At 49.2% G+C, this 25,037-nt stretch overlaps 2 protein-coding genes across 2 annotated transcripts in view; one reads left to right on the forward strand and one right to left on the reverse strand.

Moving 5' to 3' along the window:
- Col4a1 (collagen type IV alpha 1 chain) overlaps positions 1 to 13,745 on the reverse strand; it is a 119,228-nt gene extending 105,483 nt beyond the window's left edge. Inside the window, exon 1 of the mRNA XM_028766335.1 lies at positions 13,435 to 13,745. Coding sequence (XP_028622168.1) covers positions 13,435 to 13,518 — 84 coding nt within the window. The 5' untranslated portion in view covers positions 13,519 to 13,745. The remainder of the gene's footprint in view (positions 1 to 13,434) is intronic.
- Positions 13,746 to 13,868: 123 nt separating this feature from the next.
- The window catches only part of Col4a2 (collagen type IV alpha 2 chain), a 135,981-nt gene continuing 124,812 nt past the window's right edge, over positions 13,869 to 25,037 (forward strand). Inside the window, 3 exon segments of the mRNA XM_028766336.1 lie at positions 13,869 to 14,028; positions 14,314 to 14,402; positions 14,525 to 14,579. Of these exon segments, the coding sequence (XP_028622169.1) occupies positions 14,359 to 14,402; positions 14,525 to 14,579 (99 nt within the window). The 5' untranslated portion in view covers positions 13,869 to 14,028; positions 14,314 to 14,358.

The following is a 25,037-nucleotide window of genomic DNA, read 5'->3' on the forward strand; positions in this document are numbered from 1 at the left end:
CCCCTGCACCCCACATGACCAGATGCCAGACACCAGATGCCAGAGTAGTGAACATGGGCTTTCAGTATCAATGAAGATAAACAGGTTGTTTCAAGGCCCCCCAGGATGGGGGTTAAAGAGTTCTGACCTTGAAGAGAGGATGGCAGAAAGGGGCTGGCCTGGAAGCAGCCACGGCTAGGGACAAAGCTATTCTCAGCTTCCTCAGCCCCCGCCCCTTCCCCCTAAACTCTGGCTAGCTGCACTGCAAGCATTTGGATCCCTTCGAAAGCAATTTGATGTTTCTCTAAACAGGGCGGTCCTGTTTCACACTCAATAATTTTTACACGATGTTGCATACATTCTGTTATTTTCTTCCCCTTTACAGCCTGGTTAAAGGCCTCTTAAAGTTGACTTTCTTCGGTCATGCAATGTGTGGAGACATTTACCCCCACATGCACACAGGGACCACACCGAAAGCCTGGGAACCGCACTGTGAGCCTCGAACCTTCTTGGGGGACAAGCTTCAGGCTTTGATTCCCATGTGCACCCCCTCTCGCCCCCGGGGACACATGCTGTGTAGCTTCAGTTTTATCATCAAAATGCCGTTACACTGTTTAAAGTTTATGTCCAAGACATAATTTCTTTTATGATTTACCCTCTTAATCAGCACATCTAATGACCAACAACATGTTTACATTACCCAAGAGTTTCCCTTAAAAGGCAGCTGCGTCGGGAGCATTCTTTCTCGTCTCCTCAGCTCGCTTACCCCAGTCCCTCTGGACTCCAACTCCACTCCCAAAGTACAACATGCACATTCTCAGAAGCATCTGGGGCAGTTAGAGCTGCCTAGGGGAAGGTACCTGTCCAACATTCAATCCTGGATCACCCCAGTTCATGAGCTGTACACCTTCAAATCCTTCATCTCCCCTACATCCCACCAGATCCAGCCAGTTTCAGCCAGTTTCTCTTGTTAGACAGTTTGGTTTGGGTTTACATCTATTTGACTTTTGTCCTGCCCATGGCTCTGGGTGTATTGTCAGTCTCCTCAGTGACAGGTGGTCGTGGAACTACGGAACAGGTCGTTGGGTGGCACAGAGGAATGCGTACCAACCACTTAGATAAGCCCAGAATTGGACAGGTCAGGAAGGGGAGGGTCTAGCTCTACCCAGAGCACAGATGGAAGCAAAGCCCCTTCCTGAGACACGGATCACCCCCAGCTTTGTCTAGGACAAGCAGCAGTACCTTCCCCCAAGAGCCAGCCTGGCTGGCTTTTCTCATGGAGTCAGTGATGATTTTCATAGCAACAACTTCCCCGCTACAATGTATCATTCCTAAGCCACACATTAGCTTCTTCCTCTGGTACGCCTCCCGGGAAAGGTTGCCATGTTAACTGTGGCCAGGGCTCTACTGGATGTGGATCAGAGTGGGACTGGGGACAGGCTCCAGTTGCTGATACGCATCTGAGCAGATCTAAGTCTGCGGTTTTACAGCAGGACGAATGTGCATTTTGTAGCCACAAAATCTAGGTCTCCAGTTCGTGTGCCTGAGGATTATGAAAGCACCCCCATTTCTCATCATCTGTAAACCCCACCTGCCTACAGGCACCCCCACCCACCTGCTAGCTTGTCTGTGGAACACTGTAACTTTAAGGCATAGGATGACATTCTTATGTCATTATTGTGTGACACATAGAGTCCGCAAAGCATGCTACTCTCTGAAGGCTCCCTGTCACTTTTACATCTGGTATTTCTGCACCTGATGGCTTCGTTTACCCTACACCCAAGTATTTCCCATGACTAGCTCTGTGTAGAACAGCGAGTTAAGTTAGCCCATTTCCTACTCTTCTGACATTTAAAATATTCTTTTTAAAATGGAGCGACTCTGACTGTCTGTTGGTCTCAAGCCTACTTCAGGTACACGCCGTACAAGGACAAGACTTCTGGGAAAGTCTCGGGTTGTCTTCCTACATTTATAGATCTTTAGCAAAATTAGAGTTTCTAAGCCTGGGACACTCCTGAATCAATAAAGAGGGACACCTTTTTTAAATCGTGTCTAATTGAGCCTGGTAAAGGTACAAACAGTTTGCTTGTATTAATTCCATAAAGACACCAAGGGCGGCTGCTCTTTATGCTCCTCCCCAGTCTGATACATAGTGCATACAGAGAGACAACTTCCTCCGTGCATGCATGAACACCATTCAGTATATACGATACACACATGCACAGATGAACACAAAGTACCCAGTATATGTGCCTATGTATTTGTAATCACTAAAAAGCCTCTCTTTAGGAAGTCTGGTTGCCAGCATGCTCCCTGAACACATTTCACACAAATGAGACAGCAGTCTGGGAAAACAGTGTACAGGCAGCTGGAGAGACGGCTCAGTGCTGAAGAGCACTTGCTGCTCTTGCAGAGGACCCAGGTTCAGTTCCTAGCACCCATACCACAGCTCACAACCTCCTGTTACAGGAGGTCCTACACCCCCATCTGAGCTCTAGAAGGACTCCTGCACACACAAGGGCACATGTATCTCTCTCTCTCTCTCTCTCTCTCTCTCTCTCTCTCTCTCTCTCACACACACACACACACACACACACAAACACAATCTTCAGGGACACACACATACATATAAAATTAAATAAAGAAAGAAAAGATAAATCAGACCTGTGCAGAGGGCTCTTTTACAGGGCTACCTGGGGCTTTCCCACTTCTAGGGTTTTTAGCAGATGACTACTCTCAGAGTGTTAGATTTCATGTTTGTGTTCTCCCACTGAGTGACTTTCTAACCTGAAATCCTCCATAGTCAAAGACGGCTTCTGCAGTGCAGACACAGAAAGCAACCTTCCTTTTTTAAACATCTTTATCGTGTGTGTGTGTGTGTGTGTGTGTGTGTGTGTGTGTGTGTATGCACGTGTATGTGTCCATATGCATGTGGAGGCCAGAGATCAACTTTGAGTGACATTTCCAGGTGTCACCTGCTTTTCTTTTGGCCTGGGACTTGAGAATTGGCTTCACTGTCCGGCCAGAGAGCCTCAGGAAGCCCCACCCATTGTCTCCCCAGCTCTGGGATTATAAAGTACACACTAAGGTGCCCGGCTTTTTACGTGAGTTCTGAGGCATGCGTCCAGGTCCTTGTGCACTTTCGAAGCTGAGCACTCCTGCTGGCCCCATTATCAACACTGTGTTACAGACTAACTACTGAGCTGCACTACCGCACCTTCAGAGCGGGGTCATCTTACTGACGACCCCTACCTATAACTCCCTACCCTGATCTTTCTAGATGCTCCCTTACTTCCCCTCCCCCACACGTGGTTCTTTTTCTACCTTCAAGTCTTTTAAATATATGGTTTGTTTGTTTTTGTTTTTTAAAATCTTGATTCCATTTTAAGAGGAAATATATTTATCTTTTTCTTCTCAGCATCTTCTTTTCCCTCCCTTCCTTGAGTTCCTTTCCCTACAAAGTGGTCCTCACTCTACCTTCATGGAACAGAAATACACACATACACACATACACACACACACACTCACACACTCACACACCATACCACACACATAGATTTAGCAGAGAAAATGTTTATCTTTCTGAGACTGGCTTGTCTCATGTAAAAGGATCTTCAGTTCCATCCATTTTCTTACAAATGACATAATTTCATTTTTTTAAGGCTAAGTGAAACTCCACTGTCTGTATCTGCCATGTTTTCCTTAAATGCATCCACTAAGAGGCTGTTTGCAAAACTTGGCTGCTTTGGGCTGAGCACAATAGTATTTACTGTCCTGGAACATGCTAGGATGTGATAGCCTAACTCGAAGCTCCAGCCCCTCCATCTAACACAGTGCTCGCTGTTGTCTATCCGCACACAGCTCACACCAGTCTGAGTTCACGCTGGGACAGACCAAAGTCAAGGTGCACCTTTCTGCTCCTCTAAGGTGAGAGAGAAGGATCTCAAAGCAACTCCCAAAATGTGTGAGCACCACTTGGTGGGGTGTCGAAGGAAGATGGAGCCTCTGAAACAGCTGCAAACACCCGAGCACTAGAGGCTCCAGACATGGGGAGCACATGCTCACACTGCCACCGTGCCCACAGGAGCCCAGAAGGCCTCCTCTGCATCATGTCTCCATCTGGGAATGCCTTAAGCACTGCACTGAACAGCTACGCCGTAATGACGTTTGATTATATGTGTGAATGTTAATTGCAATTAATTGTGTCTGTGTGATACAAATGGCAGTGTTTTATCAACTATCCTGTAAGCAGCTCGTCTCTAAAGAACGCAGCAGAGATTTGAAAAGGGGGACACTGCTCCAACATCCCAGCTTTATCTACACGTGAAGACCGAAAGGTCCAGCCAAGAAGCCACCAAGGAGGCAAAGCAACAAGCAAAACAACAGCCACTCACCTGTCCACCTCTTAAACAACCAAATACATGCAGGCCTCACGGCAACCCTAAAGGAATGTGTCACTCTTCCTGATTTATACACTCGAAAACAGAAGCATGGAGAGGTCAGAACACTTGTCCAACCTCAGAGTTACTTCCTGGTAAGTCAGGAATCGAGCTACATTTCCTCTGCCTCTTAGTTTGTAGCTGCATATGACACTCGTCCTGGAGTTTCAGGACCTACATGGACCACTTCTGAAACTCAAAGGGAAGAGATCAAATGTTCATTGTTCAGTATCACAGGTTATTGCGTCGTTATGAAAGTTACTCTGACTTGTGGAAGAGGGAAAGCCATGTCAGAACATATTAGCAGAGCACAGCCCCATGAAAGATGAGGAAAGACCCAAAGTCAACAAGAAAACATTAAACAATTATTTTTAAAATGGGTTTTTTTCTCAATTTCAAAAGCCCAAATTCCAGAATAAAGAAATATAATCATTCATTTTTTTTTCAATTTTCAAGTATTTGGGAAAACAAAATCTAATTACAAAGAAGGCGCCCAATGGCGGACGGGTCAGACTTGGGTAATGAACTGATAAGAAGCATGTGGTCTGGCCCTAGCCTTGCATGCTAAAGTGTCAGCCTGTGATCAGCCCTAGACAAGGGGTATGTTGGAAGAACAAACCCACTGCATAAACAATGTCATGAAACCCAGTGTGCCCGACAATCAGGAAGCATCATCGATCCTGAACTGAGTTTGTATATACATCCAAAGTAAACCTATCTGATCCAGGGATTAAAAGACTATCTGATAACTAGGATTTTTTTCCCCAACACTGACCCATTTTTCCTGCCTGCCTTGGCAACCTCATCTTAATTTTTATAGACCATTTCCTGACCAAAATTTAGGAGTTATTTTAAACCACTAACCCCAAATGGTCTTTAATCTCCAGGAAATGGGTTTGGTTGTAATGGGACACAAATCAGATCTTCCCAGTCAGGGAACCAGGTGGCCGAGGCCAAGGAAGGGAAGTGTGGTGTGCTGTGGGCCTGTATGCAGGTCATCCCACAACCCAGCTGGGCTCCACCCTGGCTGACCTCCACACAAATGTTTACTGTCCCCCTCAGCAGGTGAGTGACCTAAATGTCATCATCAAGGCTGGCAAGACTCAGGCAAGCCCCGTGAAACGGCTCCTTCTTTTCCTGATGAAGAGAAGAGTTCGCAGGGAAGCAGGGCAAATTAATTCACCAGCATCCGCTTCTTCACACACCGTAAATATGTTGCTGGGACCTTCTAAGGATCATGCTAGTCACCAACAATAATGACCCCAATAAGAATCAAGGTAACAAGAGTAAGAAGGGGGCATTTCACATGCAACGCTGTGGCTTCAATCTAACAGCAAGTCCACAGAGATCCCTAGATGCTGGCATGCTGATACCATTGGGCTGCTAGCCAGAACCTAATCATACACCAAGCTACTGCCTAGAAAATCAAAGAGAACAGCTAGAACCTAGTTCTCTAGTCCAGTAATATCTCCCACTAGAAAGTTAGAGCCTCCAGGGCACCCCACACTGCTGATCCGGAAACTAGGTGTATCCTCTATCCCTTGGTGGTGCTGATGCTGGTATGAGCTTCACGGTGCTGACGTAATGACCCAATCCATCTCATCCAACCCCACCTGCCCAGTGACATCATTACTTGGCTATTTACTCCTCTGAGTTTGCTTTTCATTGAACCAGGTATTGTTTGACATTAAGCAAGCACTGCATAAATGCTTTGCAAACAATAGTTCATTTTCCCCTCATCAACAGGGTCACTCACGAGGAGGCCAGAGCCTGTGTGGAAACATGTATCCCTCAGCAGGGCAAAGCAGATCCTTAGTCCCTTCCTCCCGAGATGTGTCCCATTGTCTTTCCAAAGTTACGTGCTTGCATCTGATTTCCTAATTCACTTATTAGAGAAACAGGCTTTTCTTTTGTCTGGCTAAGCTGAGGTCACTGGAATTGAGACCAACTCTCTCCTCTGGCGTATATACATTGAGTTCAAGCTAACTTTCCAAGTTATAGATTTTCCAAGTGACCATTATAATAAACGGACTGAATTCTGGGTCTGTGTTGTTTACCTACTGAAACCTCAAATACTGCTGTAGTAATAATGACGCCATCACTATCCATTAAGCCCTGATACAGGGGCATGCTGGTCCTGGCATATGCAAAGCACTCACCTTGATGACAACTCTGCAAACCGAGATACTATTGTTCCATAAGAAAGCAAAGATGCAGCTCAAAGATTAAGGGCTAGTGAAGGGGCTGGAGAGATGGCTGGACGGCTAAGGGTGCTCGCTGCCCTTTCAGAGCACCTGAGGTTAGTTCCTAACACTGTATCAGGTGGCTTACAACTATTGTAACTCCAACTCCGAAAGGTCAAACTTCTCTAGTCCCTAGGTACAACACTCAGGTGCTTGTTCACATACAGTTTTTTTTTAATTACGAGCTAATTAGGAAACACAATTGCCTGAACATAAAAAGATACTAGAAAGCTACACAGTAGCCCAATCCTTCACCAACTGTATTGTATATTCATGTTGATTTCTGTAAGATAAACACAGGAAAAAAATGTCACAATAGTTCCTGTTAGGTTCATCAGTCACCTGCTTAAACAGGAAATGAGTACTGGTCTAGAAACTGGAGTGCTAGGTAAAGCTTATCCTTCAGAAGACACATGGCTGCTAACACCCAGGAAATGTCATTGTTTTCAGAAGGAGAATGACTGGCTGTCTTAGTCAGGGTGTCTATTGCTGCCAAGAAACACCATGACCAAAAAGCAAGTTGGGGAGGAAAGGATTTATTTGGCTTATACTTCCACATCACTGTTCATCATTGAAAGAAATCGGGGCAGGAGCTCACACAGGGCAAGTACCCGAAGGCAGGAGCTGATGTAGAGGCCATGGAGGGGTGCTGCTGACTGGCTTGCTTCCTTGGCTTGCTCAGCCTGCTTTCTTATAGAACCCAGGACCACCAGCCCAGGGATGGCCCCACCCACAATAGGCTGGGCCCTCCCCCATCAATCACCAATTTAAAAAATTCCCTACAACTGGGTCTTATGGAGGCATTTTCTCAATTGAGGGTCCCTCCTTTCAGATAACTCTAGCTTGTGTCAATTTGACATATGTCTTGGGAAGATTGAGTTTCCTGTATCTCTATTAAAGCAAGTCTTTGTTTTCCAAAGTAGAAATTTAACAACAAAGTAATTAAGCCATCTTAATTAAATATCAAATGCAGGAGGAAGTCAGCTCCTCTAGAAACTGAGCTGAGTTGCTGGGCAGTGGTGCCACATGCCTTTAATCCCAGCACTCGGGAGGCGGAGGCAGGCAGATTTCTGTGCATTCATAGGCCAGCCTGGTCTACAGAGCCAGTTCTAGAACAGCCAGGGCTACACAGAGAAAACCTGTCTCAAAAAAAAACAAAAAAATGAAATAAGATTTAAAATAAAAAATGAAAAAGAAAGGAAGTGTGCTGAGAGCAGAGTCCAACTCCAGTCAGGTAAATCTCACGGGAATGAATAGTCACACAGATGGCTTCCCATCTGTATGGTGTGCTGGGCAAATGGCTTCCCATCTACATGATGTGCTGGGTAAATGAAATGGGACAAATGCTCCCTCAGTTCACAGCCAGTGTCTCCTGATGTCTCTTGAACAAGAAAGGCCCCAAATAAAACAAAATATGGACTCGTGAGCAGCAGTCTTCCAAAGAAGCGAATGACTTGGGCAACAGGGGTGATCCTTCTTAGCAGGTGGTGACGTCAGCAGCACACTGGGGCCACTGTGCCAGGTGAGGCGTATGTGCTACAATCACCTCGGGCACCACACTCGCCTCTTACACCAAGAGAGATCTGAAACCCAGATGACATGAAGTGTGCTTGTAGTGTGTGGTGTAAAAGCCAAACCTGGCCAGGCTTTCATAACGAACATTACTAAACCACGGAATAAACTATTTACATAGGGAGGTCAGCACCGTGTGTGTTTCCATGTCGTGTTTAGTCTGTGCAGGAATATCTGCTCAGAATTCCAAATTCAGGGGAAACACCTCCCTGGGCCATTTATCTCCCTTTGTGTTCTCTAATAATGCCTGGATGGACACTGTGACATAGTTTCCAGGAGCCAGTACACAGCCCCACCATGACTCCCAGGGGAGGATGAGGGAACAGCCTGGAAACATCAGGACCAATTAATTACCAGTGGTTAATTCATGCCTCCGCCTATGAGCCAGGCTTTCTCCCTAGCATAGTCAAGGTGCTTTAAAAAGATGTGGCCTTAGGCATCTTAAAATTGGCAGGGATGTCAGAACGAAGCTCCCAAAGATGACGCCATAACAAACTATGTGTTGGAAAGAGCCTGCCTTTCCTGGTGTTTGCTTACTTACCTCACGCACACAGCTTCCCTGCAACACACAGACCTCCTCCTCCGTAAGGTGTGATTATCCTCACTTTACATACTGGGGTGAGGAGCTTGAACAGTAGTGGTTCTCGTTATGATGAACTTTAAAATCCTAGACCACAATCTAACTCTACGAAGCTCTGAAGAACGGAGAAAGCTAAGGGAGGACAGGCAGGTTGCAGGAATGTGAACATCAAAAATAAACCGGCCCCTATGATGTCGGGTTGTGTAGTTGATGGTTCTGCATCCCATACACCCATACCGAAAGGGTCTGCATAGCCAAGGGGGCCGTGCTCAGACACTACAGCGAGAAAGAAGTGTGTGATTATAATAAGATCACTAGCCCCACACTGCAGAAGTGTAAGAGAGCAAGGAAGAAAGGCAGAACAAGGAGGGGTGAAGTCGATCCTGCCACAAGCAGGGCCTAGTGTGGGTCAGAGCCGTGGAGAGGCCAGGAGAGAAAGACACAGCTCCAGAGCCATCCATCATCCTAGTTATTAGGAAATAACCAAACGGGAGGTGGGGAGTCAGAAGGCCAGGCGGTATGAGAAGCTGAGAAGCCAGCTCTGCAGAAGTTTGAAATCCAATGGGGACAGCTAGGGTGAGGTGTCCTTCTCTGGCTTAAGATGGCCGCAGCCAGGGTGAATGCTGCAGGATGCAGGATGCCTGGGTAGAGAGCTGAGAAGAGAAGAAAGCAGAGGCCTACACCATAGACATGCCCAGTGGGGCTAGGACAGGAAGCAAAGGGTAGCAGACGGCCTTGCACTCCAGGATGAGGTCACAAGAACAATGGCCCAGAACACAGGGTGGACCCAGGCCCCTGAGTGACAGACTGCCAAACATTAACCCCAAAGGAATCCTAGAGTTCAAACCTCAGAAGACATCCCCAATGACCCGGTTCTGGTTTTGACCTTTCATTGTGTGCTGGACAATGGCAGACATCGTACTTGGTATTGTTCTGCTGCTCACATATTTGCTGGTCAGGAAGAACAATGCCCCAAGATCCTGCTTTAGGCTGTCTATTGTTGCTCATGCTTACTTTATCCCGGGGTTCCAAATGCCAGACCCGCTTGAGAGACACTTTAACGAGGTTAATCTGTTTCCAAGTTTGGGAACAATCGCTGTTCAATGCTATTCGGTTGTGAACAAACATCGTACAATTCATCCTAACAGAGATGCGTGCTGGGGTCGATTCATGAGGCCCCGCCCTTATCTCTATGATCCTGTGCGACTTCCAGATTCTATTGTCTGTAAAACCTCTACCAGCTCCTCACTAAATAACCCAGCTTGTTAGGCCCTCCCTCCATTCTCAGGAGTATGCCCATTGCTGTTAATGAATAATGAGGGGGTTCGTGAGGTCCCTCCTACACTCGCCCAAATCCACATAGGCTTTCTGGGTCAGTTCCCAAAGATACTCCTATCTTGAGTAGTTCATCCTTGCTTAACTTTCCAACCTTCCCCCACTCCCAGGAGATCTCCCACCTGGAGAGAGGAGCCTTGTTACACACTGGGCTGGGCACTCCTTATCTCTGATGGCGTAGATCCTTGCCCTTTGACTCCTCCTAGGTTTTGTAAAACCAAAGGTCAGACACACCAACAGCTAATCCCCAAAACAGCTCCAAAGAGAGATCTCAAGGTCATTGTAGGATGCAAAGACCCTTAAGATTGACAGATGCCAGGAAACGTCCTCCTGCATTCTGTTGCCGGGCAGCGTCATAACAGTCAGGGACTTTTATTGTAGCTCTCACATTTGGGGGATAACGTCCTCCCAGTAGTTTCCCCTGTTCCCCCCAAAAGCTAGACTGAGTTCTCCTACGTCTTTGAGGTCCCTCGGTTGTGGCGCTGTCTGATCCCCAGGATTTCTCTTCAGTCTGTGTCCTCAGGTTACTGTAGGTTACTCCCTGGGACCTGCTGCATGGCCTACTCCCTGGGAACTGCTGCATGGCCAGCGCCCGCCTGGGACAGTATAACACAGTAGGTGTTCCAAGCTCATTTATGAAATAAAGGAAGAACAAAAGTGTACATATAAGGAAAGGGCAGGTGTGACTGCAGGGGAAACTGAGGCACAGGGTTCAAAAGCACTCTAAATATCTGCTTAATAAAAGCAAACATGAACCCCTTATCCTTGAACACACTCACACAGTGTACACCCAGTAACTCATCAGTCAGCACCTCTGGTGGAGCCCAGTCTAGCACACACATGGCTAATGCACAGACTTCTGGCTGATTTCAGAAGCCCTTGCCCTTTCCCAGTCCTGGGGACCATCCTCACTAGCACCCCACACCCAATGTGTCTTGTTGGGGATACATAGCAAACCAGCCTTCTCGTCTATATACAAACTCAAGGAGAGCTGCCCAGACTGGCATGGGAAGAAAGTCTCCCCTCTTCACATAAGCTCTTTGGTCATTCAGTCCCTGGAGACATGACTAATGTTCAGGAGACAGCAAGACTGCTGGGCAGGCATGGTCACACTTAGGAGAAAGTTCACATCCCAGACCCAGAAAAGCAATTTGATAAGCATCAATAGAGAGTGCTTGCCCAGCGTGTACTCAACCCTGGGCCCATCCCCAAGCAGACCCGTTGCATCTTACCATCTAAATGCTATGCTTAGAGGATGTTTGACTTAGAAAATACAATGGAGGGCACTCCACAGCTGTGGTACCTCTTAACAGCTAGTTTCAAAAGGAACAGGGCAAAATGTTATTGATACCATGAAAAGGACAGGGATTTCTAAATGAGGGGGGTGTTGTTCTTAAACGGGTCTTCTTGCATACCTAAAGTCATATGCATGTTAGCAGGCTTGCTATTCCGGGGTAAATGTCTTAGGGTGACCACGGGCCAAATCGCTTAAGATAAGACAGCTTGAGGAACAGAACAGAGTAAGTACCCAGGAATAGGACAATTAATAGGAGATAAATCAATGTCAAGCCTCAACGCTAGCTGGTTTGATTTTTCAAGTAAGATCAGGAGTTTGTGTGGCTGACTCATCTGTCTAAAGTCCTTATGTCTGGACATGAGATCTCCCAGTTAGCTTTGCTAACACAATCGTTCAGAAAAACCTAAGTCCAAACAGTAGCTGAGCTCTTCCATCACAACAACCTATCCTGGTCCCCTTAGAAGTCCTAGGTCTTTTGGTAAATATTTTCCACCCTGGAGACTGAACCCAGGGCTATAAAACTGCTAAGTAAGCACTTCATCATGAAGCTGCACCCATAAGCCTCTTTTTACTTTTTTTTATTTTTAGGGAGGGTCTCCTTAAGTTGTCTGGGCTAGCCTGGAATGAATTCTGTTGCCCAGGCTAGCCTTGAACTTGAGATCCTCCTGCTTTGGGTCTCCAAGAAGCGAGAACTACAGGCCTGTACCACCAGCAGGTCCAGCCCAGATAGCCTGCTCTTTTGAGAAACTACCCTCAGCAAGAGAAAGGGTAGTTAAACAGCTACCTGCGGTGAAGGTGAAGGTGGAGACAGGAGAGGAGGGAACTCTCTGAAGCTGGTTGCTGATGTAATCATCCTTCTTCAGTAACCAATGAAGAAGCTGCCACCTTGGAGGCAAAACTCAATTAAAAAACCCCCTAGTAACGTTACCAGTTTATTCTAGTATGTAACAGTTAATAATTTATAGTATAGTTGATCAGTATCGCTCCTGCAGGAAAGAGCTGAAATTCTTAAAAGGGAAAGAAAATGCACGATTAAGTAGATTCTTTTAAAAATCGGAAGCGCCGGTAAGCAGCAAACATCGCTTTTAAGCATTTGAGGGGGAAGGCAAACTGTGGAAAGGCCACACCTTGTGGCCTTTGGGCCTGCATGGCTGTCACAGCAGCAGCAGCTGAAGTGTATTCTCTAGAGGCGAAGGCAGAAAGTCTGGCCTGGTTCCTCCAGAACTGGAAGTCTGGCTCTTGCAAACATCTCCCAGCGCCCTCCTGGCCAAGCACAGCACCAGAGGAAACAAAAACTAAAAAAACAATTTGCGCAGGGAACAATGCTATGGAGTTTCGCTTTGGTTTCACACTCAAGTCTAAATGTGGTTATAATTTTCAGGCATACACTCATAAAAGGCAATAGTCGAGGCAGAGACTTTTAGGATGCGGAGAAGAGCCCGCGTCTGTTCTCCAGCGTGCCGTAGGCTACACAAAAGTCGTGGGAAAGCAAAAATACAGATGTTTCCAGGCAAACGGCCCAAAGCTGTTCGGCCTCAACCATCACGGTCTCCAAACAACCAGAAACACACCCAAAGCGATTCCCCCTGCAAATGTGTGTGGGACTCTGAGTGGCGTGGGGTGTGCCTGGCCACCCTTTCAGCCCTGACCCACTCGCGCTCCCCGCCGCTGAGCGCCTTGGCGATGAGGGTTCAAATCTCACTGGCTCCTCGGTACCCTCACACCGCCGTGGTGCGCGCTAAGCTTCAGTCCCTTCCTAACTCTCCCGCACCCAGCCCATAACAAAGGAGGTTCCGTAATGGATGTGCGATCACAGCCCACAGGGACCACGAACGGGAGACCCGGGGGAAGAGTGCACCTGGCCGTGCCACCCGCGACACCCTCGAGGGCCGGGCGGTTTGACCGCGCCAGGCGCTGGACAAAGAGGCCTCGCGGGACGCCGGGGGTGCAGGGAGGGAGGCTGGGGAGCGCAGCCCGCAGGGGACTCACCTTCGCAGCGGCTCGGCTGTGCTCCTCGTGGAGCAGAAGAGCGGCGAGCAGCAGCAGAAGCCAGACGCTGAGCCGGGGCCCCATGGTGGCGCGCCCGGGGCCGCAGGGGACCAACAGAGACGGCGGGGAACTGCAGCCCTGCTCCGGTGGGCCGCGGCGAGGTGCTCAGTCTCGGAGGGCCCGGGCGTGAGCCCTGCTCACCGTCCCGGGTGCGGTGGCTCTGCGCAGAGACCTGAGCGCGCCGCCCGAGGAGCTCCCCAATTTGTTGGCGCTGCCCCCTCCCCTCGGCAGTGCGCGGGCGGCGTCTCCAAGGGGAGGACCCTGCGGCGCGGGTAAGAGGCGGAGGCTGCGCGCCGCTCGGGACTTGGTGTCGCAGGGAGTCTGAACGCCGGGGCGCTCCGCACCCAGCTCCTCCCGCGCCCCGATTCCACGAGCCCCTTGGCTCGCCAATCCCGGGCAAGCACCGGCAAGGCACGCCGGGGCCGGGAGTCCGGCGCCCACCGAGCAGAGTCAGGCCGGCCTGGCCGCCAGTGTGCAGTGGATCAACGCTTCTGCAGGGGCCCATGCGCGCCGGCAGCAGCTCCTGACCCTGAGGTGAGAGCGACCCCCCGGGAGGCGCCCGGAGCCAGGCCCCAAGACGCGGACTTGTAGCGCTGGGGCAGGCTGAGGCCGCGCGCTCCGTTGGATCGGAGCTGGGGGACTAGGGATCGCACTGCATGGGCTGAGCAGCTCCAGGCAGGGCCTACGGAGAAGAGTCTCCCTTTTTCTGTCTCCTGATGGGATAGAACTTTGTCACCCCGCAAGGAAACGAGGGACATTACTGCGGAGTCAGCGTGCTGCCTGTAACCATTGCTAACCCGCTTTGTCTCTTGCCTCCAGGTTAGGAAGGGATCGAGCTGAGCCTAGAGCTCAAAGACTGGGATCATGGACCGAGTGCGGTTCGCAGCGTCTGGCCCTCCCCTGCGAGGGTAAGTAGCCATCTGCCTGGTCTCCTAGGTGCAAGGGACCTTGCATGCATCTTTCAGGAGTTGACAAGTTGGGGCCCGCACGTTCGTGTCGCTCTCTTACTCTCCCTCCCTCTCCTGTGCAGGTGGCTGCTGCTGGCGACTGTGACAGTGGGGCTCCTGGCTCAGAGCGTCTTGGGGGTAAGTACCGCTGGAACTCCACGCGCTTGGAAGTTCCGCGCCCGTGACGGGTTGGGACGCTCGCTGAGCCTCGTGGAAGACAGGCTCGCCGAGCCCACCTGAGTGTGCGTGTGCGTGTAGGTGTGTGCTACTGTGTCTGCCAGCTGCGAGTCCTGTGCAGTGCAGGAGTCGGCCCTCTCTCAGGAGCTAATAATTAAAACGTAGCCTCAGGCACCCTTTGCTGCCAAGCTTTGGCCTGAGCAGCGAGGGAAGAATGTCTGTCACTAGGCCACGAAGCTCATGGATGAAGGGGGCTGGGAGCAAAGAGTTTCCAGAAACTCAGCGGTGGTGTCCAGGCAACTGTGATGGGCAGAGAGCATCTTGCTTAAATATGAGTCTCTGGGGAGGGGCGGAGCAAGGAGGAGACAGCCTCCCGCTTTAAGGTTGTTACAGAACAAAGGGATAGAAACTGCGGGTCTACCAAATCTTGAGTAGGCCCAGAAGAGCCACAGGCCACAGGCAGGCCTGTGGTCCCTGGCTTCTGTGACTTGTTTACTATACCTGTTGCTCCTTCCATGGCCAAAGCAGGCCTGCTAGAACTGCCTTTGAGCTGGACTGGAGGGATGCACTCGGGCTTCTATGCATATTAAATGTAGCCAATCCTTATAGAGCTGTACCAGTGTCACCCAGGTGGAGGGTCTCCTCATGGGTAGTACTGTTTAAAAGAGGCATGAGAATTGAGAGCCCAGGCCAGGTGTCCTGTGTGCCCTGTTTACCTGTCTGTGGAGTATCCAGTACCTAGACAGCTTGGAGTACACTCTATGTGTCTGGAACCAACACACCCTAGGGGAAGGAGCTCTGCTTCAGCTTCCTCCCCTTTCCCTCACCTAGCTGAAACCATCAGTGATTCTCAGGCTTGCAGTAAGTGGGGACTGGTCCCACCACAGAGTTGATTGCCTGCTCTGCTGGGATGCAGGGCTCAGCATGAGGAGAAAAGGGACCTCTGACCAGACTTTGGCCGGTCAGTCCTGACCAGTCTTACAGCTTGAGTCTGTCTCCTTCCTGCTCCAGCCTTCAGTCCTGACTTAAGAGCAGAACCTGAACGTTGCAACAGCCATTACCTATGGGCCCTCATGCATGACTCCCACTTGGCCGGGATCCGTAGACCACAGCGGTACTTAAAGCCACATTCCTAGAAAGTGACAGGCAGCGTGGCGACTCCCACAGCCCTGAGCTGCTGCACAGCTATCAGTGACTTTAATCCTGAGAAGGAAGAGACCTTATTGGGCATCATTTTTTAAACTCCCGGAAGGGTTTGCTATGGAGAGAGGCATTTTGCCCAGCTCTGACCTCGCCTCATGACACCCAGCCTCAGTTTCCGCATCCCTAGAAATATTTGCAGCTTGTACCAGAGGCCATACTCCCTGCATATACGATAGCTCCATGGCCTCCACAAATCTTTTCCCGTGCTATAAACCCACCTCAGTGTCTCTGCCCCTTTATTCTTGGATGTGACCGGAAGCAGGTATTTCCCAGAAAAGCCACAGTGCCTAGAAAGGCTTTCCAAAAGCTTCAGATCCCATCTCAGACATTCCAGCAGGACTTTCTAAGACGCTGCCTGGAACCCTGCATTCCCAAGATACAGGAAACTTTGGGAGCCCTGATCTGTCCGCATGAGCTGAGAGACAGCATCTGATGTCTTCGGTGTGCTTAGTCCATTCTCCGGGCTTTAGATTCTGAATGTGCAAATGCATGTGAATCTGTGTGCCTGCAACAGCGTGCAATTAGTGTGGTTAACAGTTTGGTCCGCTGGCTTTTTCATGGCTGGTGCCTGTGACATAATTTTTTGATGCAGGGAATTCTTCCTTGTGGCGGGGAGCTCTGCCCCTCCCCCTCTCCGTCTGCCCGATTCTGTGATCCTGTTCCATTGTTTTTGGTATCTGGAATCTTCGTGGGGTGGATCAGTTCAGAAAATAGGACCACTGGTTGTATCTCATGGTGCTTCACGCAGAAGCAGCTGGGAATTGTTAGTGAAAAGAATGGGCAGTTATCTAAGGAGAGCTTCTTGTATACCAATTTGTGTACATGAGTACATCAGAGCCTCCAGGAAAATACTCCTGAGGTGGATAACTCTTATCCCCATTTTATATGCTAAGGAAAACAAAATGAGGTCAGAAATGTAAATAACGTGCCTGGGGTTTCTCTTTTGTCAATGGTGAGGCTAGAAACCTCGCCACCACACCCAGCCTCCTGGATTCCTGAAGATGTTCTTGAGGGTTATCCTTGGCTCTTGTCATGACGGGGCTTTCCTTAGTCTTGACTTTGGGCAGACAGTAAAGGTCAAACACAGATTTTGGAAAGTCGGGGATCCCTCCTCTACTACTCCATTGATCAGGAGCACAGAGTAAAATAAATGAAGGAAGCAGGACCCAGGCCACCGTTATCGTCCTCAGCTCAGGGTCGTGTGTGAACCCAGATGTTCTATCTCCGCACCTCAGGAGCAGTTACTGTCATCCATGTGGTTGTTTCCGAAGGCCAGAAAAACTGGTACACATACAAATTCCCATCCTGAGACCAAGGCTTGAGTCGTAAAGGGGTGCTAAGCCCAGAATCCTTCATGGCAGGCTGCCTGGGTAAGGATCCCAACTGGATGAGCGGCTAAAGTCTACTGTGGGTGATTCCACGTACGTCTGAGTCATAGGGACTTGGGGAACAGAGGCCACCTCGTAGGCCTGTGAAGGGATCAGGTGGGTCTGGGACTAAGGAAGACTCTGTGTTCCCACTTCCCTGAGGCTTTGATCCCTTTGTGTGAAACCAGGGCCCCCAAGTAGAGGAAGTCACTGTGGGGCTCTCTGTTGATGGAGTGGAGCCATGAGCACTCTCAGCCCTCTGGAGCCTCAGAAGTCACCTTCCCAGAGTAGCGTAGATGGCTTAGTCACAGCACAGACAGTCGGCATCCCCCACACTTAGAGCTGGGTAGGAATTGTGATCAGAAGAGCGGGATGGGAGAGGGCCCCAGCCCTGTCTGTGAATCGGTCAGAACCAGAAAGAGAGAAAATATGAGACTCAAGGACAAAGTTCTGGAGCAGAAAAACTAAGATTCTGCTATTAAAAACAAAATTAAAACTCAAAAGGCTGTAGTTGAAGGTCTGGAGAGAAGACACAAACATGAGTGTTGAGCCGGGAAAGCCTGTGTAGAACCCTGCTGCTTTCCAGCAAGTCGGTGAGGAGGCCACTGCTCAAAGGCTGAAACTGGGGTTGCCAAAAAGATATCCAGGCTCTGAGGATTCTAGAAAGTGCTTTCAGATTCACCTCTGGCTTTCTACTGCTGAGGCTGTTCACCAGTCGAGGCATCAGATGAGTTAGGCACCAGCATGAGCGACTCATCTCAAGAACCAAGCACTCACTCTCCTCCTGCATGGCTACCAGTCAGCTGCTTGAGTTCACAGGGAGTGGGAGCTGAGGGGACGGTGGATGAGCTGTATGCTGCTCCTTTGATGGCCCAAACAACCCAGGTCAGTCAGAGACAGACTGCAGCCTGAACTGCCCACCTCTGCCAGACCTTGTGGTACTCGTAAACCCTGGGGATGGACCGTGGGCTCAGGAGCCCCCAGCCCCGGGAGTGAGAAAAATTGTCTGGGTGAACATCGGGGCTCTCTAGAAATGTAACACAACAGACTCTTGGATGTGAGGCTTTCCCTGCCGTGCATTGCTGTTGAGAAGCTTCTGGAATCTAGTAAACAAATGCTACTCCCCTAACCCCTAACCACCAGTTCCTCCAGTTAACGTCCTTGGCATTTCAGGACTGTGGCCTTTGACCCCACTGACTCCTCCAGGTGACAATGAGGTTTTTGTTTAAGTAATCTATCAGAGAATCAGGTGATATGGAATCTTAGGAGGACTCTGTGGGTATCTCAGTCCTTTGTGTGTGGTTAGGGTGTGAATTTCAAAAGAAGTTAAGTAGCTGGGGCTTCCCTAGTAACTAATCTATCCATCTGGGAGGGGTTCTCCTGTCTTTGGCTCCTGGTGTGTCCCTGCGCTCTCACCAGCTCTGCTAAGGCCTGTTCTGCTCTTACTGAGGTGGATTTTGGAGCCGGGAGCTTCCCTGTGTATCATAACCTCAAGTGCAGTGTGCCACTCAGAACAGACCCTGGCACAGAAAAGCCACGTTAGTGAAAAACCTACTGGAGTCCATAGTTGAACATGATAATGTTCATTTCTTCCTTTTGAAAACTGTGCAAACGTCTGTATGGTGTTAGCTCATTGTCTTGTCTGGGTGTACAGGAACCCGAGCTGTCTTTGCAATTTTTCTGCCAGTGTCAACTGAAATACAGATAAAATTTTTGGTGGTGGTGGTGATGGTGGTGGTGGTGATGGTGATGATGGTGATGGTGATGGTGATGATGGTGATGGTGATGATAATGATGAAGGTGGTCGTGTTTGAAATCAAGTTTCACTATAGAGTCCTGACTAGACTTTAGCTCACAAAGATCAGCCTGCCTCTGCCTTCAGAGTGCCCAGATCTTAGGAGTTTTTAGCAGCTAGTCAAACGTCAATTATGGGTCAATCATGTGTCAGTGACAAGCAGATGTGTCAAGGACAGGGAAACACCGGGCCTGTCACCCTCCAGTAAGTCAAGGTCGCTCTGTTGACTTAGGAAATATGGCAGGGGTAGCCAGATGCCTTTAAAAGGTTTGTTTCCTGGCATGGGTGAGGGTTTTCTCTCCCAGAAGACCCTGCAGGGGTGCAACAGGAGCCTTCCCTCCCTACAGGGCTGTGAGGTGGAGTGCCCCGTAGCATTTACTCTGCTTATCCTGGGACTCTCATGGTATCAGTGTCCTTTGTAAAGACTGACTCACTGATAGGGAGCTGGAGGATGGGTCTGGTCTCCTGGAGGACCTACACAGCTTTAGAGTTTGGGACTTTCAACCCCACCTCCAAGAGAGGGGCCCAGAAACAGGGGTTACCCATGACCAGTGAATCGACCCATCATGTGGATGGCAAAGAAGCTCCCCGGAAATCTCCCAAGGCTGGGTTGGTAGCTTCCCAACTACAGCCTGGCTAGGGGTTTCTGGAAACTGTGCATCCGTTGAGGGTGTGGGGCCTCTGTGCTGTCCCCAGACCTAAGTCACCAGACCTGAGATCTAGCCAATGTAAAAACCCAGAGAAAGGCAAAGGAATTCCAGTGGATTCCCAGTGGATCGGAGACACAAAAAAATCAACCTTGAACCTTTGAGTAGAACCTGAAGCCAGGGCAGTTTGGTAACTGAACCATAGACTGCTCTGTCCAGGTGAGCCACGCCAGGGTGAAAGGGGAGAAGCCCATTTGATGTCCATGGTTTCCTTGGTTGAGGCGCGGGGCACACATCTGGGTCACAAAAGGATTCTGTGTTAATGAGAGAGGAAGAGAGGGAAGAGAAGAGAGGAGAGGGGAGGAGAGAGGAGAGGGGAGGGGAGGACAGTCAGGAGTTTGAAGAAACAATTATTTACTTAGAGCCGGGAGGAGAAATGTTTCCTGGGCTTGAGGCAGAAAGGCTGAGTTGAAGAGTCATGCTGTCTTTAAGAGGGCAGAAGCCTCGAACGGGGCAGCCAGACTGGAGCTCAGCCTCCTCAGTCCACGTCCTCATTGCTCTGGAGAACAGGAAAGCTCCATGCCCTGTACCACATGAGATTGGGTGCTGGGGGAGCAGTGTGTACCAGGACACCGTGTGTCCCCAACCACCCCTTCTCACACACACACACACACACATCACATACATCACACACACACGTCACACACACAAACAAGTGCTGGGGGAGCAGTGTGTACCAGGACAACCTGTGTCCCCAACCACCCCTTCACACACACACACACACACAAACAAGTGCTGGGGGAGCAGTGTGTACCAGGACACCCTGTGTACACAACCACCCCTTTACACACACACACACACACACACACACACACACATGCACACATCTCTACACACACATGCATCTATACACACACACACCTCTACATGGCATAGGCCTCTGAGTGGGATCCCCAGTGACCGCAACCTGTATTTCAGGTAGCTCCTGAGGACCAGGAGCACCAGGAACACAAGTTTGTGAGCTGCACTTGGTCTGTGGTGTGGCCTGGCACATTGATCTGTCACCTACATGTAACCACTCTGCTGCTGATAAGCAGAGGCCAGCAGCAGAGATGGCACAGCCTCTGTCCTGCTGCCAGATCTGCCTGTGCTCTCCTCTGTGTGCTTCTCACTCAGACCCAAAGACACCAGTGCCCCCTTCCTGCTAGAGCATGTCCAGAACAGAGACCAAGATTTCTGTGCTCGCACAGAAATGGGACTCATTGCAGAATCTAGCTGAAGCCCCTGCTCTCTAACTAATAGGGTTTCAAACCATCCTTGGAGATGCAGGATTTTGGAGTATCATTCATAATCCTCACAGAGCAGGAACCCCAGTGCTTGGGAGGCTGGAAAGGGAGAAATGAGAATCTGAGGTCAGCATGGGCCACATAAGTAAGACCCTGTCTCAAAAACCAAAGCCCAGAGGGTAGTGAAAGGTGAGGAGGGGTGTGCTTCAGCTCATCCCATACTTGTGTGAAAACAACCTCATCTGCCATTTTTAATGAAAAAGGGGGAAACGTAGACGTTAAATGTAGTCTACACCCATCGGCTGCTTTTCTGCCTGGACACGCCTTCTTCAACTCTGGTGATCATGAACCTGTTCTCATGTGTGGGCACCCCACTGGAGTACGTGCTCTGATGCCTGACACATAGTGTGGCCTGGAGAAGCAGTGGCTGCATGGATATTAGTGACAGGGGATTCAGTTGCCAGGACTGAAGTTGTCATTTAGGCAAAGATTGCACTCAGAGAAAGTCAGCGAGAGACTGCATCAAAGTGTGTTTCTTCTCACTGCATTCCCCATCCCCTACCCCCAAAATTAAACAGTACCTCCACTGGATGCAACAGCTGGGGTGGGTGAGCATCTGCCCATGGAGATTTGCATTTTTTCCTAGGGATTGTTTGACCCCGCCCATAAAATTCCTATTTCTGGTGTTTCTGCCCATTTCGGTGATCTCCCACGTGGGAATTAGAGAATTTGTGTTTTGAATTCTGTGGAGCCATTATCCAGTGACTGGCAGGTCTCACTGGGCACTGTGCTCTTCACTGAATGTTGATCTTGGTGACCGTGAGGTTTCAGAGCCCTTCGAGAGAAGAGGATGAGGCTCTGGCCTCGAACTGTCCTGAGGCTCTGGCTGGGCCAAGTGTGCAATCATTTTAAAGACAAATTTCCTTGTTCTCCCCAGTCCTCACCCATGGTGTCACTGGCCCCATGAGGGGTGTGAGACCTGAAGACACTTTGACACCTGGGAACCGTGATTCAGAGGGAAGCTCGGCATAGCTACTGTTTCAAGCAGCAGGTGCCAAGGCCCAGATCCAGCAGCTGACACTTACTGAGGGACAGACAGACTGAGACAGAGAAGGCAGAACAGTCTGCAGCATCAGTAGGATCCAGGGTGGAAGAGGACCTAGGACTCTGTTCTAAGCCTTCTGCCTCTCATTTCAATGCTAGGGTGTTGAATCCCCTACTGACCTCCCAGTAAACCTGTCTGTGATTCCATACTCCAGCACCCCCATTGCAGCCATCTTTTGCTTCCTTGGTTACCTTATTCATGGATGAGTGTTTTACGTAGGTGTTGAAGGGGTTGAAAAGGAGGTACCCCAGCCCCCACACCCTGATTCTTTTAGTGAGTTCATTATTGCTAGACAGTAAAGCTAGTGATTTGGTGAATGCGAACTTTGTATCCAGCTACTGGTTTGCTCAAGTGCTTGTGAGAAGTAAAAGACTTCTGGTGGTCTGTGGGGTCTTCTTTCCTTGATGACTTTTTCTTCCACGAGGCTACTTTTCTCATCTATTTGGATGACTTTTTCCTCTAGGTTCTGGGTTCAATGTGTTTCTTTGTGTCTGTTCTTAGCCCGTTGACCATTTTTACCAGATACTTTGGGACTCTTCACCTGGGGTTTTACTTACTTCTGTACCTTTGAGTTCAGTGGCTGAGTTATGATCTTGGAAGAGTATCTGGCTCCTCTGTATCTCTTGCCTTACTGTGCTGTGATTTCTATGTCTGTTGGCTTAGTTATCTCTTCTTGGTTGAAGGAGCTTCTTTCCAAGTAGCCTGATCTTGACATCTCAGTCCTAGATAGCACTCAGCAGGGGGCCACAAACTACTGTAGCATCAGTGCAATCAAACCATTTATTCAAGATATAGAAATACATGCAAAGGTTGATATACATCTGTCTGTGTCTAGCCTGTCTGCTCTGGACAGCTGCCACACCAAGCCTTTCCTCAGCACTGAGACTTTGACAAAATAGGATTTCTCTCCTCTACTGGATCTTCTATGAGAAGATGGCTGTCTCATCAACACTCATAACTGGATCTGAGGTTTGTGGAGGATATGAGCTTGTCTGGAAGGTAGAATTGTGTTAGGTTTTCCTTTTGGAAACTATATCTATTTTCCTCGTCCAAGCCAGGGATGGGCAAGCCCGATGTTTGGTCTTCACCCTCTTCCCTACTGTTCAGTTCTTTCATCCATCTCTGTCTTTAGGATGAAACTTGTTTTGGCTTGCTGTCCTTTTTACCTGCTTACAGAGAAGCAGCCCCTAGTCCGCCATCTTAACCAGGAAATCTATAAAGAGGTGAGGATTCCTACCCATTTTCTTAGTGTCTAGAGCATGAAAAACATACTGTATCTACATAGGTCTTGTTAAACCATTGCTGTGGTGGCCACGGGCCTGAGCCTGTGGACAAAGCCACCCTATGCTACCCCATATGGTAGGAGCCAGTCTAGATACATTGCTGATGCCACGAGACAGCTGTATCCAATTCCTTCCAGTATGAGAAATATCAGCAAAGGGGAAATTCTTATTAAAGTTAAGTCAAGGTGTAGCTAAATTACTTCCAGAGCAAAGGCTTATAACAATTGCATTTAAATAACTTAGACGTCCAAGTATAACGTGACAGGGACAGAAAGCTCAAGGAGTCTGGTTGAGCAAAGTGTGATATGAAGAATCAACTAAAATCTTGAATAAAGAACAGAAATGTCCCTCCACACCGTATCTTAGTAGCACTTGCTTCTCAGGTGAAGTGCCTTCACTTTCTCTATAGCCAGTTGAGAACCAGCTGGCCTTCCGGTAAAAGAGGCCAGCCATGACCATCTATCTCCCAGAGAAATGTCTCCTTCCTCCTTTCCTATTTGGTGACTTTCTTCTTTGTCAAGTAGCTTAGTCATAACTGAGAAAGAACCAGGATGCATACCTTTCCTGTCTGCAAACCTCCCCTGCCACTTCCCACCAGAGCCGGGTGCCCCACCCCACCCTCCAGAGAGGACCTCAGCCTGGACAGGATTTCCCACCATCGTACTGTCTGGACTCCTCCCTCTTCCTGCAATACAGGAATGCCGAGGCCAAGGTCTGACTCTTTCTGGGATCTGTGACAGTATCTATTGCTGTCAAACTTAGTTGGCTGTGTTTAATCACATCTGGACACCAGGACATGGGGACAGCATTTCTATCCATTACCGGGACAGACTTGCTCCAGCCCTGACTTCTGTTGATTTTCTTCTGTTCACCTGGAGCTTCTGCTGATCCATCACGATGTCCTTCTGCCACAGTGGCCGTGAGCCAGCACAAATCCTACCTATCCCACCATACAAGGTGGTCAGTCCCATTGAACCTGGTCACCTCCACCCCTGGGCCCAGAGAGACCCCAGCGCCACAGTGGCCTTTGCCCCGCTTGGCTCCTCTGCCCTCCCCTTCTGTGGATCCTGAGTTCTCCGACAACAGCACTTCATTATCTGCATCTCACCTGACTGGAATCTAACATTCTAGAAATGAACAAGCTGTTTCACTCTGGAAGGGGAAGGAAGCACGATTACTCATGCTGGCTCTTGACGTTGGGTTTTTTGTTTTTTTGCTGGGTCTTTTTTTTTTCCTTTTCTTTTTGAATTCAAAAAATTCCTAACTCAGGAAGTATAGTAATTAAGGATAAAGTTGTGTCTCGCTTGGTTCCGAGGGCCTGTTGTTGTAACTACTTGAGAGGCTGAGGCAGGAGGATCACAAGTGGAAGGCTTATCTGAGCAGCAGTGAATTCAGTGCCTGCCTAGATGATATGGTAGGTCCTGTCTCAAGGTACAAAAGTGAGAAGCAGACTAGGGTTGCCACTCAATGGTGGAGCACTTGCCTAGAAGGCAGGAGACCCTGGGTTCCATGCCAGGCACTGGAAGCAAACAAACCCATAAGAATAAGGTGCAGTCTTGCCAGAAAGTTCTAGAATAAGGGACAACTGGACTACAGTGATATTTGAAACAGCTGTGGCTGAGCGAAGTCTGACCTTTGGGCTACCCGTTTCCTATGAAAACAAGGGAGAAAATCAGCTCAAAGTCTGTTTCCTTAACAGAGGCGTGACAGACAGACAGACAGACAGACAGACA

This window comes from Grammomys surdaster, unplaced genomic scaffold (assembly GCF_004785775.1).
Source record: "Grammomys surdaster isolate TR1022 unplaced genomic scaffold, NIH_TR_1.0 167, whole genome shotgun sequence".
NCBI lineage: Eukaryota > Metazoa > Chordata > Mammalia > Rodentia > Muridae > Grammomys > Grammomys surdaster.